The sequence below is a fragment of the Eriocheir sinensis genome, chromosome 13, assembly GCF_024679095.1.
Source record: "Eriocheir sinensis breed Jianghai 21 chromosome 13, ASM2467909v1, whole genome shotgun sequence".
NCBI classification, from domain to species: Eukaryota; Metazoa; Arthropoda; class Malacostraca; order Decapoda; family Varunidae; genus Eriocheir; species Eriocheir sinensis.
Window position 1 is genome coordinate 22606055 of NC_066521.1, and position 17159 is coordinate 22623213.

Consider the following 17159-nt stretch of genomic DNA (forward strand, 5'->3'; position numbering starts at 1 on the left):
TAACCGAAATTCTAGCTAATGTCTGCATGGTGCTCTCTCTCATAATGCTGCTTTAAATTTTCAATCTCACTCACAATCCGGGGTTAGTAATATATTTTGTTGCCATGAGTTAACTCCCCGTGATGGCCAGTTTCATGCACTATACATAAGTAATTTTACTTTCGCATAGCTATAATTCTGCACCCGTGTCTAAGCGCCAATTTCACAGTTCTCCATGACGGGTTAGTAAGCTCCCAAATCAGTACCAGAGCCTTCAAAATTTCCCTGTATAGTGTCTGGTGTTTATATTCAAGTTCACAAATTTGACGAAACTATACAGGAAAGGTTTTATATTATTCATGATACGAAGGAAAGGGAAGAGAAGGAGATGAGATTGAGAGACGAGTGAGCCGAGATCCTGCTTATATTCAAGTTCACAAATTTGACGAGACTACAGGAAAAGCTCTGTGTTTATGATATGAAGGAAAAGGAAGAGAAGGGAGATGAGATTGAGAGATGAGATACTGTTTATATTAAAGTTTACAAATTTGACGAAACTATTCAGGAAAGGTCGTGTTTATGCTACGAAGGAAAGGGAAGAGAAGGGAGATGAGATTGAGAGATGAGATCCTGTTTATATTCAAGTTCACAAATTTGACGAAACTATTCAGGAAAGGTCGTGTTTATGCTACGAAGGAAAGGGAAGAGAAGAGAGATGAGATTGAGAGATGAGATCCTGTTTATATTCAAGTTCACAAATTTGACGAAACTATTCAGGAAAGGTCTTGTGTGTTTATGCTACGAAGGAAAGGGAAGAGAAGGGAGATGAGTGAGCTGAGATCCTGTTTATATTCAAGTCCACAAATTTGATGACACAATACAGGAAAAGCTCTGTGTATTTAGTGTCTCATCGAAGACCTCACCATTTTGAACCGTATGGGATTCTATAGCTTGGTTCGGGAGTGTTACGAAGACTGTTGGACTGTGGAAGCGGCCCTAAATGTTCCCTTTTCTAATATGCCTCTCTGTTTTGCAGGATGCCCCGGACGGACCGTGCGGAGGACTCATCGCGACGACACCGACGGTTTGGTTTAGTGGGTTCTCTTGTGTGTGCGTTTGTGTGTGAATGGCAGGCCTGCCGTATGATTGTGTGTGTGTGTGCGGGGCGGTATGCCTTTGCACTATTATTTTGTTAGGATGTATTTTTGTGTGTGTGAACTTTTTGCACGTAATCTTTTTTTATACCCATAGTTAGCGTTTGTGTGTGTGGCTGTGTTCCGGGAGATGGACGCCGGGGGACATGGGCTTGGGGAGGCGCATGTGACCTCTTCCGTCCGTGACCTCTTCAGCTGGGGAGACCGGTAAGCATTTTGATATAGTTGTGTGGATAATGGATATTGTTTTTTACAGCTAAAGAAGCCGCTCTAGGGCAACAAAAAATAGGTGTAGAAAAAGCCCGTTAACCCCTTCCCGGCGGCAGGGCAGACGTATGTGTAGTGCGGCGACGGCCTGATGAACGAGCCTCCCATAACCCACTTAGCCAGTGGGGTACCTCTTTGGCCGACTCGGTAAGGAGTGGCTCTCCCGTCACGCTGGTCGCGGGTTCACAAAGGAACACAAAGGAAAACAAACAACAGCAGACCTGCTGGTCCTTACGAGGTTGTTTGTGACAAGCTACACTAACTATCTAATCAAAGGTGGAAGATGAAGGACAGCAAAGGCGAAGGCTCCTCCCCACCCCCCCATCCCTCCAGCCAAAGCTGGCAGGAAAGGAAAAAGAACCATGCAGCATGGAAAAACTGCATGGAATTTATGTAGGAAAGAGGAAAGAACTACCATTACTGCTACCACTAACCGGGCGATAAAAGCGGACAAGGACACCAGTATTCGAAAGAACTTAACGTTATTACGACAATGAGTAATATCTTAGTTGCTGGTTGGATTCAAAACACTTGTCTAATATATTCTTGAAGGCCGTAACTGTTGTACTATCAACGACATCACAAGGTAGAGAGTTCCAAACATTAACAACTCGTTGAAGAAGAAGTGTTTAGCTTCGTGCGACGAGAATCTTTTACCACTTATCTTCAAATTGTTATTTCTTCTTGTTCTATTTGATCGATCAATTGTAAAGTAATCTTCCGCATTAATATCACTGAATCCTTTGAACATTTTAAACACTTCTATTAGATCGCCTCGCATTCTTCGTTTTGATAGGCTGAATAAATTTACTTCTTTAAGCCTTTGTTCATATGACAAATTTCTCAACCTAGGAATCATCTTTTTTACTCTTCGTTGGACCCGTTCCAACTTTTCTGTCTTTTCTGTAGTAGGGAGACCAAAACTGTACACAGTACTCTAGACGGGGTCGAACCAACGAATTATACAGTTTTAATATTACTTTTTCCGATTTATTATTAAAGACTCGTCCGATGAAGCCAACCAATTTGTTTCCAGTTTTAACTATCTCTGAACAATGCTGACCGGGCTTTAAATCGCTTGATATAGTGATTCCAAGATCCTTTTCTTTACTTACTGCAGAAAGTTGTTGGCCATTCATTACGTACCGAACGCGATTGTTATTTTTTCCGATGTGCAACACTTTACATTTCTCAACGTTAAATTTCATTTGCCATTGATTTGCCCAACGTGCAAGTCGATCTATATCTGATTGTAAAGCTTCTTCGTCGAGTATCGCAGTTACTTTACTAGCAATTTTTGTGTCATCAGCAAATTTTGATACTTTGCAAGTGAGCCCATCATCGATATCATTAACATAAATTAAGAAGCGCATGGGGCCAAGCACTGATCCTTGAGGTACGCCGCTTTTGACATCGAGCCAGTTAGATGTAACACCGTTTAGAACTACTCTCTGTTTCCGCTCAGAGAGCCAGTCCACAAGCCAATTGTGAATGTTACCCGAGATACCGTGCGCCAGTAGTTTGCTGAGCAATCGTTGGTGGGGGACCTTATCAAATGCCTTTTGAAAATCCAGATATATGATCTCTACTGATCTGCTTTCATCGAACACCTCAAAAATATAGTGAAAAAAATCAAGTAAGTTAGTCAAACACGAACGTTTACTACGGAAGTCATGTTGCGAATTATTTATTATATTATTTTCTTCGAAGAATTTGACCATATTGTCGCGAATGATAGTCTCCATTAACTTACAAACAATAGATGTCAGGCTAATTGGTCGATAGTTTCCTGGATGAGACTTGTCCCCCTTTTTGAAAATTGGTGTGACATTTGCAAGTTTCCAATCCGACGGAACTTTTCCAGCTGTTAAAGATTTCTTGAATATGATGGAGAGCGGTTTACAAATTTGATGTTAGATTTCTTTTAAGACCCTAGGGGTAATTTTGTCTGGACCAGGAGCTTTGCTTACTTTAATCTTTTCAATTGTGCGTAAAATGTCACTTTCTACGATGAGCACGCCACTTAACATCTTTTCGGTCCTTCTAACCTCCGGCGGTTGAGGTGATAAACAATCTTCGTCGGTAAATACGGATGCGAAAAAGTTATTTAGGATTGTAGCCATTTGATTTTCATCGTGTGGTTACCATTTTCATTAGCAAGCGGTCCGATACCACAAGTGAGTGACTTTTTATTATTTACATAGCTGAAAAATTCTTTAGGATTAGATTTACTTGTTTCCGCTATATATTCTTCAAGATTTTTCTTGCTTCGTTTTATTAATTTCTTGGTTTCGCGGCGAATTCTGTCCAACTCTAGTTTGTCAGCCTCGCTCTGAGATGATGTGTACCTACTATATACGCGTTTTTTTTAAGAGATAGGCTATTTTGAATTTCGTTATTCCACCATTTGGGTTTCTTCTTAGAAGCTGAACGTCTGTTCAATCCCAGGCAGCCGGGGAATACCCTCTCCTTGTCTTGATTAATTTCTCGTGTGTTTCGATACACGCAGAGGCCGTGTTGGGAAATAGAAAAAGAGAAAATAAAAGCCCGGGGCATTACATATGTACTACATCAGAAAAATAGTCTCTGTATAGACGCTGTCGATTTTCATCCATACGTGTATATATAGATTCCCCGCAAGTGGGCATTCCAGATTGACGTCTATACAGTCACCCCTCAAATGGTACGGTTTCCAATAGCTCGATTTCGGTTTTATGCGGATTGTCATAGAAGATCTTTTAGAGGGCAGACTGTATATAGACCATGCTACTCTCTAATGTGGGCAAATGAGAGCAAACGTCTATATACAGACTCGCTGACAAAAAGTCCCAATTTCCAAACTTCTCTATATAGATCCTCCGCCGGGAAGGGGTTAATCGCTGCTCCTTCAGAGGCAAAAGTTATGAGCCGCCAAAAGGGGGGTCAGTTTCGGGAGGAGAGGTGTCTCGATACGTCATTCCTCTTGAGAGAATTAAAGTCAAAGGCAGGAGGAAATATAGACAAAGGAAGGCTGCTCCAGAGTTTACCAGTGTAAGGGATGAAAGAATGAAGATACTGGTTAACTCTTGCATAATGGGTTTGGACAGCACAGGGATGAAAGAATGAAGGTGCTGGTTAACTCTTGCATAATGGGTTTGGACAGCACAGGGATGAAAGAATGAAGGTGCTGGTTAACTCTTGCATAATGGGTTTGGACAGTATAGGGATGAAAGAATGAAGATGCTGGTTAACTCTTGCATAACGGGTTTGGACAGCACAGGGATAAGAGAATGGAGATGCTGGTTAACTCTTGCATAATGGGTTTGGACAGCACAGGGATGAAAGAATGAAGATGCTGGTTAACTCTTGCATAAGGGGTTTGGACAGTATAGGGTATATGTAAGAATAGTATTTGTATATGTGTGAAAAATTATTGAAAGGAGTATATAATGTTAGGAATTGCAAAAATGAATATTTGCTTAATAGGAGAGATCAGTGATGATTTGACCATTTTTTAGTTTAAGAAAAATTCAATTATGTACGTGAGAGATAGAGAAGGAATTTATACTTTCTTAAACATACTTAAAACTACTTATCCTCCCTAATTTCTATCTTTCCCGTAGTTAATTAAATTTTGGCATTACAATTTTGCTGATCTTAACCCGGTGGTGGTGGAAGCAGCGTGGATCATGTTTCTTAATGGTCCCTCCAAGCGAGAAAAATCACCCCTCACACAGACCATTTCATAATATATATCAAAGCATTTGTGATCAGATTATGCATCATCTATTTTTGGGGGTATAAATATCATGGCACAAACTTGGCCCGTCGCTGCTTCACGATAAAGCCGCAAACTTGGCCCGTCACTGCTTCACGATAAAGCCGCAAACTTGGCCCGTCACTGCTGCCGGGTTAATGGAGCAGCCACCCGTGCCTGAGCCAAGATGTCTGGATGTCTCCGCCGCTGCCTCTCCGCATGTCTGAGTCTCCCTGTACTTCCAGCGTGTTGCCCCAGTCGGAGAGACACGTTGATGGAGGCGGCCGCGTGTGTCATCCCTTGCCTGTATCCTCTGGCGTCCAGGTAAACAATGATAATGATTATGATAATACCAATAATAGTAATGAATATAATAATACCAATAATAGTAATGAATATAACAATACCAATAATAGTAATGAAATGATAATCAGTCTAACGAGATCATTAAATACTGTTGCTCCTGTATAATTTTCATCGTGTGTCTAATTCTCCGTCACTGTCTCCTGGGTTGTATCTAAGTCGGTCTGGTTCTTTCAGAGGCGCGTAAGTGGAGAGCATCGGCGCAGCGCGGGAGCAGCACGTCAGGGTGTAGGGTGTTTGTTTAGCTGGTGTAGGGTGTTAGGGTGTTAGGTGTAACAACGGTTGGCTCTTTCACAGAACGGGTGTGATTCCGTTCTGCGTTTGAGTCTTCCACCTTCAGGCGGTCTCCCTCCGAGATGTCTGAAGTTTTTTTTGTCGGTTTTCTCCGTAGGAGGAAGCCGGCTCTAGCTACTCTGGTCTCTCTTCCGGGGGCCAGAGCGGTCGGGCTCTGCTTGGCCAGGCGTGGTCTCTCGCCTTGTCTCCGTCGAAGTTTTGCCAGACTCTTCCGTACGGTTGAGCCTGGCTTTTTTATTAGGTGGATCAGGCTGCCTTCTTCCAAGGAGTCTGATGGGAGTGGAGTCTTTTTTTTGGTGTATGTCTGTGGGTGCTTAGTGGGTAAGGGCGGGTGGGGTAGAATGGTTGGTGGGCTGGAAGTGGGTTGGGGGATGAACCTTCTGGGATTTGGGTTGTGTCGAGCCTTACCGCCTGGTGTGTTGGGTACACCTTCACACCAGGGGGGGGGTGCCAAGACCATATCCATCTCCTGGGGCAGGGCGATTCCCCTTTCCCATGCCAACTGGCCCTCCTCCGTCTGCCTCCCCAAACCCCCGCTGAGTGCTTGTGTGTGTTATTTTATTTAGGATGTCTTTTTTTTCTATGCCTTTTTTCCGTGTGTTTATACCCAATAGCTAGCGTGTGTGTGTGTGTGGCAGTCCGGAGGCGCGTGCAGCGAGGACATCACTTCACTACGGTATAACCACGGTATTTGGTTTAGTGTGTGCTGTGTGTGTTTGTGTGTGTGATGGCAGGCCTGCCGTGTGTTTGACCTTTTGCTGTGTGTTGCTGTGTGACTGCTAGGATTTCATTTCTATGTATGTTTTTTTCCCCATAACCCCCTTCCTCCCTAGCTCTTTAGCTGTTGTCCCTGGTGAGGCGCTGGATGGATGCTGCCGGGCGAGCAACGGCGGTGGCGGTGTGCGACGCGGGAGCAGCTGAGGTTTGGGTAGCACTACGGTGCGGGTTATGTAGGGTGTGTGAGTTTTTTTTTTGTGTGAGTGTCTTTTTTTTGTGTGGGGTGTTGGCGGGGGACTTAGCTAATCACTGTGTCAGGAAGGCATGGGCGTGACCGTCTGTCCATCAGGCCGACGGGCGGGTGTGCCACCTGGCAGTCAGGCTAGCAGGTGACAGGCAAGCTATCTGGTGGTTAGGCTGGCAGTCGGGCCATCAGATAGGTAGGCAGGCCACCTTGCGGTCAGGTTGTCGGGCGGGCACGCCACCCTCGGTCAGGTAGGCAGGCAGCCGCGTCTACGCTGAACCGTACGGCCACAAGTACGAACGCACGGAACCCGTACGCTACGTTCCGCCGCACTGACGCTCGTCGTACCTCTGCTCGCACGCTTGCGGGCGGGTGTGGGGGGCGGGGGGCGGATGGGCGGACGGGCGGGCGTACGTGGGAACGGGCGGGCGGACGGGTGGTCGGGCGGGTAGGGAGCCGGAGCAAGGTTAGAGAGACGCGCAAATAGATGTCAGATTCTCCCGTAGGGAGGTCTGGCAAGGTGATAGTGTGGGCGGCGGGGTTTTACGCGGGTGAGTCCGTGTTAGAGCTTTGCTGCCAAGGTAGTTCCTTCTGAGCTACCTGAACTGAGGACCAGTTTTCCTCACATGAGGAGGCTGGTGGAGTCTAGGGTGTTAGGGGTTCAACGGTTGGCTCTTTCACAGAACGGGTGTGATTCCGTTCTGCGTTTGAGTCTGCTGGCTTTGGGCATCTCCCTCCGAGATGTCGGTTAGGATTTCTTTTTTTTATATGTCCGTGTGTGTAACTGTTGCCTTTTAGCTTGTTGTGTTCCTGAGCAGCAAGAAGAGGAGGCTGTGGTGACCCGCCCGATGCGGAAGGCCTCTGGGCCTTCTCGGCGGGGGGCGCACCTCTCTGGCTGACTGGTTTAGGGAGGGCTTCCCGTCTGGCCGGCTGCAGGTTCGATCCCAGGATTGAACCCATGGCTTGCCAGATGGGGGGCTGCGCCTTTGACCAGGTGGCCGGGGAGGCGCCCCCTCGCTGGGCAGGGTCTGGGGGCCCTCCGTCTTGGGGAGGTCGCTGCAGCAGGAGGAGGTAATTACCGCTGGTTTTGTAAGGCATAGTGGTTGAGAGCACCTTGCAGATGTAACGTGAATTTCGTTCCGTAATAAACAATGTACCGCCATGCTGCCTGTCCTTCCTCCCTCCCAGCACTGTGCGTACGTCTGTGTGTGTGTGTGTGTGTGTGTGTTGCTTAATTCTCCCTCCCAGCACTGTGCATACGTCTGTGTGTGTGTGTTGCTTAATTGTCCCTCCCAGCACTGTGCATACGTCTGTGTGTGTGTGTTGCTTAATTCTCCCTCCCAGCTCTTTTTTTGACAAAGATGCCGTGACCACTTTGTATGCAGGCTTTTTTTTTTTTTTTTACTTTGTTACCCTTGAGTCATCTCCTTGGTGGTACTGGGATGCTGCCTGTTACTTCTCCCTTCCTGCCAGCCCATCATTCTCTCTCTCTCTGTCTCTGTCTCTCTCTCTGTATCTATCTGTCTATCTGTCTCTGTCTGTATCTGTCTCTGTCTCTCTCTCTGTCTAGTCTGGACCATGGGGTCTGTGTGGTCTGATTTTCTATGTAAATCTATCTATGTAAATCTAGTTAGTAAAGAACACGTAACGATTGCCGTGGAAGACTACAGTATACAGAAGACTCTACAGTATACATCCCTTCCCTCCACGGTCGCCGCTGCTCTACCCGGGCATTGCCACATCCACTCGGGTCTACAAGAAACCATCGCGGCCAAGCTTCAACCACAGAACACACCGTTACCGTTGATGAGGTTTGACGCCCCGGACCACCGCCATGGTAGCCTCGATAATAATCCTCAGCGCACTTATTCTGAGACATCCTAGTGAGTGAGTCTTAATTGCTTTCATGTATAATATCACAGGTATCCATTGGTTCAGTTTTCAAGTCTGATATTTTCGTCAAAGTATCGCAATTTAAATATCCAATGATTATTTCCAACTCGCTGAACATTCGTCACACACAGTACAAACACTAATTAATAGCCATGATCGGTTATGTTACGAATTCTCTCAATTTCAGTCTGGAGAACTACACAACACTGGTCATTCGCTGAGTGGTCGACTTCCTGGTCTAGCCCTGGATGTTGGCCAATGCACCACCAAGGGTTTGGCACATCCACTCAAGTCTCCAAGAAACCTTCGCGGCTGAGCTTCAAGCATAGAATGTTTTGGTCCAGCCCTGGATGGCCTGGTCGTTCATATGGAGGAGAGGATTCATACATGCGATAAGGTCAGTCACTGCTGTGTATGATATCTTAATCACTATACTCTATTTGTTTCCCCAAGTGTATATGACAAAAAATCTTACCAAATAGTGTTTCAATCTGGTCACAACTACTACTATGACCTTTACTACTACCACAACCACTGTCAACCACACCACCAAACCATGACCAGGTTCCTTTTTCTTCTCCTCTGTCCTCCTCCTCCTCCTCCTCCACCACTTTTAACCACAATCAACCGCACCACCACAGGCTCGGAGAACATCGTGTACGAGGTCATGAACGGCAGAATGTTGGGTAGCAAGAAAGGGGTCAACCTGCCTGGCGTTCCTGTTGACTTGCCCGCTGCGTCTGAGAAAGATCGCAGTGACTTCCTCCTCGGGGTCAAAATGGGGGTGGATATGGTGTTCACGTCCTTCGTTAGGGATGCCGCAGGGGTCAGGGAGGTCAGGAACATGCTGGGTAAGTCTGCCGAGGGTTTGGTTCTGTCCGATTTGTTGTATGATTTTATTTTGTATGTCTCGGTAATGCTGTCTCTCTCTCCCCATGACCTGACATCTGCCCCCTTCCCCTAGGTGAGGAGGGGAAGAACATAAAGATCATCAGCAAGATCGAGAACCACCAGGGCTGCAAGGACATTGACTCCATAATAGAGGAAGGGGACGGCATCATGACCGCTTGTGGTAACCTGGGTATTGAGGTTCCCGCCGAGAAGGTCTTCATCGCACAGAGACAGAGACTGGTAAAGTGTAACAAGGTGAGAGGAGGTTATGGTTATACCTGTTGCTCTCCCTGTCGAATATAGCTCTCTCCCTGTTGCTCTCCCTGCCAAATCTCTCTCCCTGTTGCTGTCCCTGCCAAATCTCTCTCACTGCCTCTCTCCCTGTTGAATCTAACTCATCTCCCTGCCTCTCTCCCTGTTGAATATATCTCTCTCTCCCTGCCTCTGTTCCTGTAGAATGTAGCTCTCTCCCTGCCAAATCTAGCTCTCTCTCTGCCTCTGTCCCTGTTGAATATCTCTCTCTCTCTCCCTGCCTTTGTCCCTGTTGAATATCTGTCTCTCCCTGCCTCTGTCCTCTGTCTGTTGAGCTGGCTGTGTGGGTCTACCACTGGCAGCAGAAACATGAACATCCTTATACCTCATGACTTGTGACCGTGTTCAGCACAGAGTTAGTACCATTACCTCACGACTTGACGGTGTTTATTACAGGGATGGCACCATTACCTCACGACTTGTAACGGTGTTTAGTACAGGGACAGGACCATTACTTTACGTCTTGTACCAGTGTTCAGCACAGGGATACGGCACCATTACCTTACAACTTGTGACAGTGTTCAGCACAGGGATAGCCCCATTACCTTATGACTTGTATAGGGAAGAACGGCTGTAATTTCTGATAATAGATTTTGAAGTGTTCGTCAGATTATTGGCAGACTATCGAATACTTTCCCCTTGTGTTCTAGTATGAGCGAGAATACTTTGATTTATATCTATTTATTTCAATACCAATACACACAAATACGGTATTCGAATGTATTGGAATAAGGATACCGGATACCAATACTCCATCCCTGGTAATGGTGGTACGACATGTCAAATTTCAATTCCCTGATATATTTATCATCACTGCTCCTTTCTGTATCATAAAAAAAACTAATTATCATGAATTTTGTCTTGTCAAATACTATACTGGCAGAGTGCATAACCTGTTTTCTTAAGCCACAGTTTCTTAGCTGCAATAAGGCACTATCGTAAGGTTTGTTCAATGATACCAGAGATTATTAATACTCAAATGCTTACTGACAAAGTGGAAAGAATGCCTCAGATCTGAGATGGGAAGTACACTGGCCCCATAATACAGATTACAATAATGGTCTATGGCAATGACAGTCTTTAGTAACCCCACTGAAACCTGTACCACAAATGAAGAAATGTTATAAATGTTAATCAAACCAGATGACAACACTAACTGCATACCCTGTGACCTACTGTTTGTTTTTAATGCATGTGACTTGAAATTATAACACTGACTAGGAACTTTCAGCTTTAAGCATCTTCAAAGAGCATTGCCATGGCTCTGTAATAAGTTGAGATGGAATGAGTTTAAAGTATTACAAGTTTAGGGAGATGCTTGGTCTAGAAAACCTGTGAACTGTACTGACAACACTAGCTCTATGGATCCCTCCAGCATTAATCATTATCAAAGAGCATTTCCACAATGGCTTTCCAATAAGATGATATGGAATGAGTTTAAATATTACAAGTTAAGGCTGTTGCTTGGTTTATAACACCTGTGAACTGTACTGACAACACTCTCTATGGCTCCTTCCAGCATTAAGCATCTTCAAACAGCATCTCCACCACATCCTTCTTGGCACACTGGTCCTCCTCCAAGCGTTGAGGTCCGCCAATCTTCATGAGGGTCGGCACGCTCCTCAAGCGAGTCCGCGAGTCCGTCCTGAAGACACACTGCGGGTCCTTCCAGAAGTCCCGTCCCCCCACGCCCACGTACAGGAACACGGAGTCCTCGGGGGCCTTGTCCAGGGCACCCTTCACCACAGGCTCGGCCACCACACAGTCAGGGCACCAGCTCTTGCCGTTGGTGTCCTTGGAGCCGCTGAACAAGGCAAAGATGGTTTTTCCTGAGGACTTGAATGCCTCCAGCTGCTCCACGAAGGCATCAAAGCCCTGAACCTCGACAGTCTGCACCATTTTGTGACTGAGGTGGTCAGTGGAGTGAAGTGGATCTTAAACTTGACCTGGAGGTCACCCGGTGGACACGGTTGAAGGCGTTCTCCCGTACCTATGATCCTGCCAAGAGAAGTAAATGAGGTTAAAAACTATAAATCCTACATTCCTTTCCCATCTCAGTCAGCATCCCATTCATACTGACCCCTCCCATAAGTACATTCAAGAAAAGGTTGGATTGAATCTGGGAGGACACGAGCACTACCAGGTGTAGAATATTGCTGCCAGCCGTGGTCCCGACAAAAGATTCAGGACATTGTTACTCTGGAGGGTCCCAGAGAACTTATTCATCCGAGAACAGGGTAAGTACATAAGTAAACTGTAAACCAGAGTTGGCAATGATTAAATCAAATTTATTTACCTAATAAAATTATTAAATCATTGATTTTTTTAATTAAAAATATATATTTTTTTTTTTACTAAAAGTATTCCATAAGTTAAATGATGTGCTCCAAAGATGGCAAAGTAAAACAACCTATTCATGTGGTATGATTCATTTATTCTCTTCAAGGTATATACCAAAAAAAAAAAAATAAATAAAATAAATAAATAAAAAATACTACATTATTATAAATTTATAAGTAGAAACTGACAACTGAGATGAATTAATCCTTGAAATATGTTTGAGGAGTAAAGTAGGCCTATCCTGGAGAAGAGATATCATATCTATGTTGCCTAATCTATGTATCAATGTAATACAAATGGCAAAAACTTATGTAAATTAAGGAGATAGAATTTGTTTAAGATGTGTGATTCCTGTGCCCTAAACTTAAATTTAAAGTAACCTATGGAGACTTTCAAATCACTCAGCAGGATTATATATATATATATATATATATATATTTTATATAATATATATATATATATATATATATATATATATATATATATATATATATATTATATAAAATATATAAAAAAATAACCAACCCTGCAGTAAACGATATACACCGTGATCTACATATGGAAAATTCTAGAGGGCCTGGTGCCAACTATGGGACTGCAGGAAAACTCCAAGCCAAGGAGAGCAAGACTGTACTGCGTGAGGGGCACACAGCAATACCCAGAGGCGGCAACACTGGTGCACAACTCCTGGCACAGCGGAGCACACCTCTTTAACTGCCTAACAAAGGAGATCTGAGAATTAAGCCCTGTTCACACTGTGCCTTCACTGGGCCACGACAACCCAACGACCTTTAGGCCCCCCATCATACCCGCATCAGCATCCGGTGATCGTTTCTAGACCTTTTCAGACCATGTGCGACCCTTTCACATCAATATTTCACACCTAAGACCTCGCATACCCCGAGTCGCTGCCAGATTGTCATGGCCCAGACTCAGCACAGTGTGAACGGAGCGCATATTCCCAATCTCTCTATGGGTATGTGGTTCCTGAGTTAAGACGTTCGGCTGTACCTTCGAAACTAACCATGAGGTGTTCTGAAAAATACTCTCATTGTGATTCCCTGTCTAAATTACTGAACATAACCCAAACTAAACCTAACCTAACTTAACCTATCTACCTTCAAAACTAACCATGGGATGTTCTGGAAAATACTCTCATTGTGATTCCCAGTCTAAATAACCGTACATAACCCAAACTAAACCTAACCTAACTTATCCTATCTACCTTCAAAACTAACCATGGGGTGTTCTGGAAAATACTCTCATTGTACACAACCTCACATACCCTACCTAACCTAACCTAACTGAACCTTCTTTGTCATTTCCACATTGATTTTTCTGAAGGTCATAATAGGAGTTAACTGCGTCCCCATTAGTGTTTCTTTACGTTCATTGTACAGAAGAAGGGTCAAACTAGGCCCATGGTGCATCCACACCTTTAAATATTGCCTATACTCAGAATAAATAAGGCTTACCCTACATAACCCAAACTAAACCTAACCTAGCCTTGTCAAAAGTGGGCGCCACACTGGCCTATACTTGGCAGCCCCTGTCTACCTACCCCGAGTGGCAGTGCAGCACCTATCATCCGCCTCCCCAAGCCCCAGCCTTCCCAACCACACTCCCCCCTCACAACCTGCCACTCCTGCCTGTCACTGTCACACTTTCCATCCTGATTCCCATTCCTCTCCCCTGCCTGTCTCCTATCTCTTCTTTCCACCCCACTTTTCCCCAGGCCAAGCCTCCCCACCTCCCTCCGCCCTAACTTTTGGCCTAATACTTAACCAGCCTTTTGTGATACCACCAGGAATAGAAGCTAGAGTACAGTAGAGAGGAACAATTATAGAACCCTGCACTGTAACCCATCTAAAGTATCTATTAGTTAGCATAAAGGTATAGAAATAACGTTACCGGTGAATATATAGCCTGCTTAGGGGCGGACCAGCTGATGGCAGTGATGGGTCTTCCTCTTCTTCTTCAGAAGATGATGTAAACAAACCCACGTGGAGAGGTAACGGGAGGAAACTATATGAACATATATATATGAACATAAGGGCCCCTTACGTTCATACGTTCATAGTTTACTCCCATTTCTAGCTAATGTAATCTGACAACCTTTTATTTCTCTTGATGATATATATCAATAAATCACCTTGACACAAACAATACCCATACTGACTCACAGCCTTAGAGGAAGAACGGTTCTTCCTCCAAGCTCACAACACTCAGCTTTCGACCTAAACGCTCCTGTGACTCGCAACTCTTTACTACATTTCACGACATTACGAAACTACTTGCCCGACGTGACATCAAGCAAGTCTACTATTGTTTTAAACTTAGCCAAAGCCTTCGACAAAGTCCCGCACTAAAGACTGACATTAAAATTGAAATACTACGTACGGTATTTCAGGACCTATTCTTCACTGGATCAGTGTATTTTCTTATCAACCGGACTCAACGTGTTCTTCTTGACGGATCTTCATCTGACACTGTCCCTGTTTCTTCAGGTGTCCCACACGGCACCGTTCTAGGCCCCCTTCTTTTCCGCCTGTAGCTACATTAACGATCTTCCACTCTCAACACCTAACTCTTCCACTAGACTAGTTGCCGACGATAGTTTGCTGTTTAGAGCAGTAAAGAATACTGACGACTGCAGACTGCTACAAAAAGACTTTGGACGCCATATCCAGCGGTGGGCGCGCACCTGGCAGGGCAATTTTCGCGCCCTGACAAGTGCAAACCGTTAAAATGGGTTTTCCTTGGTTCACGGTAAAGAATATGGGTCAAACTACCACCAGGGTCATAAAATTACCCCTGTAATTGACCCAAACTGGTAAAAGAAATACAAATCTTGTCGGGAAGCGAGGGTTGGCGCCATTCCCGGTTGGTTCTTCCCTGGAATAATCGTCTATTTTTAATGTCCCTTGGCTTTACGGTTACTAGCTGTATTATTGTTTTTTCATAGTCATTTATCTATAGTTCATTCCTGCGTAAAATCGTTAATAAGAGTGGCCGGGTTACAAAGCTTGACTGGGAAGCTGGAATTGGCGGCGGCGTCGCGCCATTCCCGGGCCGACCTTCATCACAAGCAGACATGTGGCGAGACCTTCCTCACAGTGGCGCCAAATACTCATTATTACAAGGCCACACCCCGGTTATTAGGTGACAAGAAAACTTAATTAAGGCAATGGGTGAGGAGCTACGAGGGCAAACGTAACTATATCCCTGTGATAATTTATTTTTCATAATGTCTTACAGTTTGATTTAATATTCCTGGCAGGCTTATTTATTCTCTGATTATTTATTCCGTCTTAATTCCTTTCTCCCTTACCTTAATTATATTCATCTCTTGGAGGTTTGATGTAATTTACGTTTTTTTTGGTTTGGTTTATTTATTCCATTATCATATTCATTCATTATTCCTTTCATAACATATTTATTCAGCTCTTGTTATATTTTCGCGGTAATCTATTATTTCTAGTTCGATTTATATTCATGGAAGGCTTTATCGAGTTGACTGCCTTATGTGCTTACATTTCTCTTATTACTGCGATGAGGAAGCAAGTTTCAGATAAGTTTTAACGTGTCTTTATTTATGTTTAATTCCCACGCCCGTAAATATATTGGTTTAATTCGTAACGCGACGAGAAATGCAGACGCGGCCATATCTCGCTCCCTGCCACACAAGTTATAATTACCCTTCAAAATACAATTAAAGTGTAATTATCAAAACTAACATCCCGGAAAGCCATAGTATAGATTAATCCTCATTCGGCGTTAAAAATAGCTATAATTGTGTATGTGTGGCTTCTGAGTGATTTTTAGCGGAAAAAGGCGGCGTCCCTGTCTCAAGACCCCGTAGGAACTCTTGGCGCCAACACGGTATCTGCAGAACTGTAGCTACAACAAAACCCTCAACAGCTTCAAGGAGACTGACAAGAAAAATCGTCTCCTGCAGGAGAAGGCAGCTTCCCTTGAGCTGGATGGTAAGTTTTCTTTATTATATATTTGAGCAATATTTTTCATGTGTGCCATTGTGATATACATCTCGCCTAGTGTAGTGTAAGATATTTCATATGATCCTATCACATGTGAGCCTATCTGTGAAAGCTCCGTATATGTTCCGTATTTGCGCCGAAAACCCCCCGCAACCACACATAACAGGTCGGGGGGTTCAGGGGAGGAGCTCAGGAGAAGGCGGAATTGCTCAGGGGAAGGGATTGGTGGAAAGCTATTGGCGGAATTGCCCACGGTATTGGCGGAAACTGATTCTGCCAATATCATTAGTCAGGGATTGGCGGAATGATGAAGATATGTTGGTCGGAAGGGGTTATGAGGGGGCAGGTACGTGGGTGGGAGAAGGCGGAAAGCTGTTGGCGGAATTGCTCATAGTATTGGCGGAAACCCCTCATAACTCACAAAAAACACATATAACCCCTTTCCAGTCCCTTAAACTCCAAGTAACCCCTCCACAACCACATATAACCCTTCCCAAACCCTTCATAACCCCCTACAGCCACACGCACGTTCGCGAGCAAACATTTAACATACTCCCTCTTGCAGTCTCGTCAACGTTGTTTGTAAACGTACGTAACGTGCCTTGCTGTCTGCCCCTGGGTGCAGATCTGCATCCATACACCCGTGTTAAGTTGTGTTGTGGAATGGTATGTGGAGCATTTTGGGGGTCATGTACTGCCTACTGCTACTATTACCGTTAAATCAAAGTGGCAGGCAGCCTCAGAAGGTACGTAACTTACCCCGTATTACTTCTAAGCCTTGAAACACTTCTGCGGGGTGCTGTGTCGCTGCCTTGCTCTGCCTGCACTCTTATCAGGCGCCTCACGCTTATCTCCACGGCCTTACACTGATAAACGGCTAAATATTGATAACTCGCTCCCCACCTATACACTGGTCACACTTATATGGCACTCTTCTCAAGATAAGCTTTTTTTCACACATAGTACACTGC

The 17159-nt window shown here is 44.7% G+C and overlaps 1 protein-coding gene and 1 long non-coding RNA gene across 5 annotated transcripts in view; one reads left to right on the forward strand and one right to left on the reverse strand.

Moving 5' to 3' along the window:
- Positions 1 to 10955, forward strand: part of LOC126998220 (uncharacterized) — a 12469-nt gene extending 1514 nt beyond the window's left edge. The window contains exons 1-5 of one of the 3 annotated variants that reach the window (XR_007752694.1): positions 1 to 1340; positions 5382 to 5460; positions 5677 to 9044; positions 9289 to 9498; positions 9612 to 10955. The exon at positions 1 to 1340 is cut by the window's left edge and continues 1514 nt beyond it. This is a non-coding gene — a long non-coding RNA (uncharacterized LOC126998220). Of the gene's footprint in view, positions 1341 to 5381; positions 5461 to 5676; positions 9045 to 9288 lie in introns of all 3 variants that reach the window. The other 2 variants (XR_007752695.1, XR_007752693.1) reach the window with 2 other exon arrangements.
- LOC126998216 (thioredoxin domain-containing protein 17-like) lies at positions 10816 to 17092 on the reverse strand. 2 transcript variants are annotated; one of them, XM_050859708.1, is made up of 2 exons: positions 16948 to 17092; positions 10816 to 11848 (listed from the first exon to the last, which is right to left on the reverse strand). In XM_050859708.1, exon 2 carries the CDS (start codon positions 11747 to 11749, stop codon positions 11372 to 11374), a length of 378 nt encoding a protein of 125 aa, XP_050715665.1. In that variant the 5' UTR covers positions 11750 to 11848; positions 16948 to 17092; the 3' UTR covers positions 10816 to 11371. The 2 variants fall into 2 exon arrangements, with proteins under 2 accessions (XP_050715665.1, XP_050715664.1); XM_050859707.1 differs by lacking the exon at positions 16948 to 17092 and adding an exon at positions 14102 to 14260.
- Positions 17093 to 17159: the final 67 nt, after the last annotated feature.

What these genes read in the sequence shown, in the direction of transcription:
- LOC126998216 (XM_050859708.1), bottom strand. Translation starts at nt 11,749, where the DNA reads ATGGTGCAGACTGTCGAGGTTCAGGGCTTTGATGCCTTCGTGGAGCAG.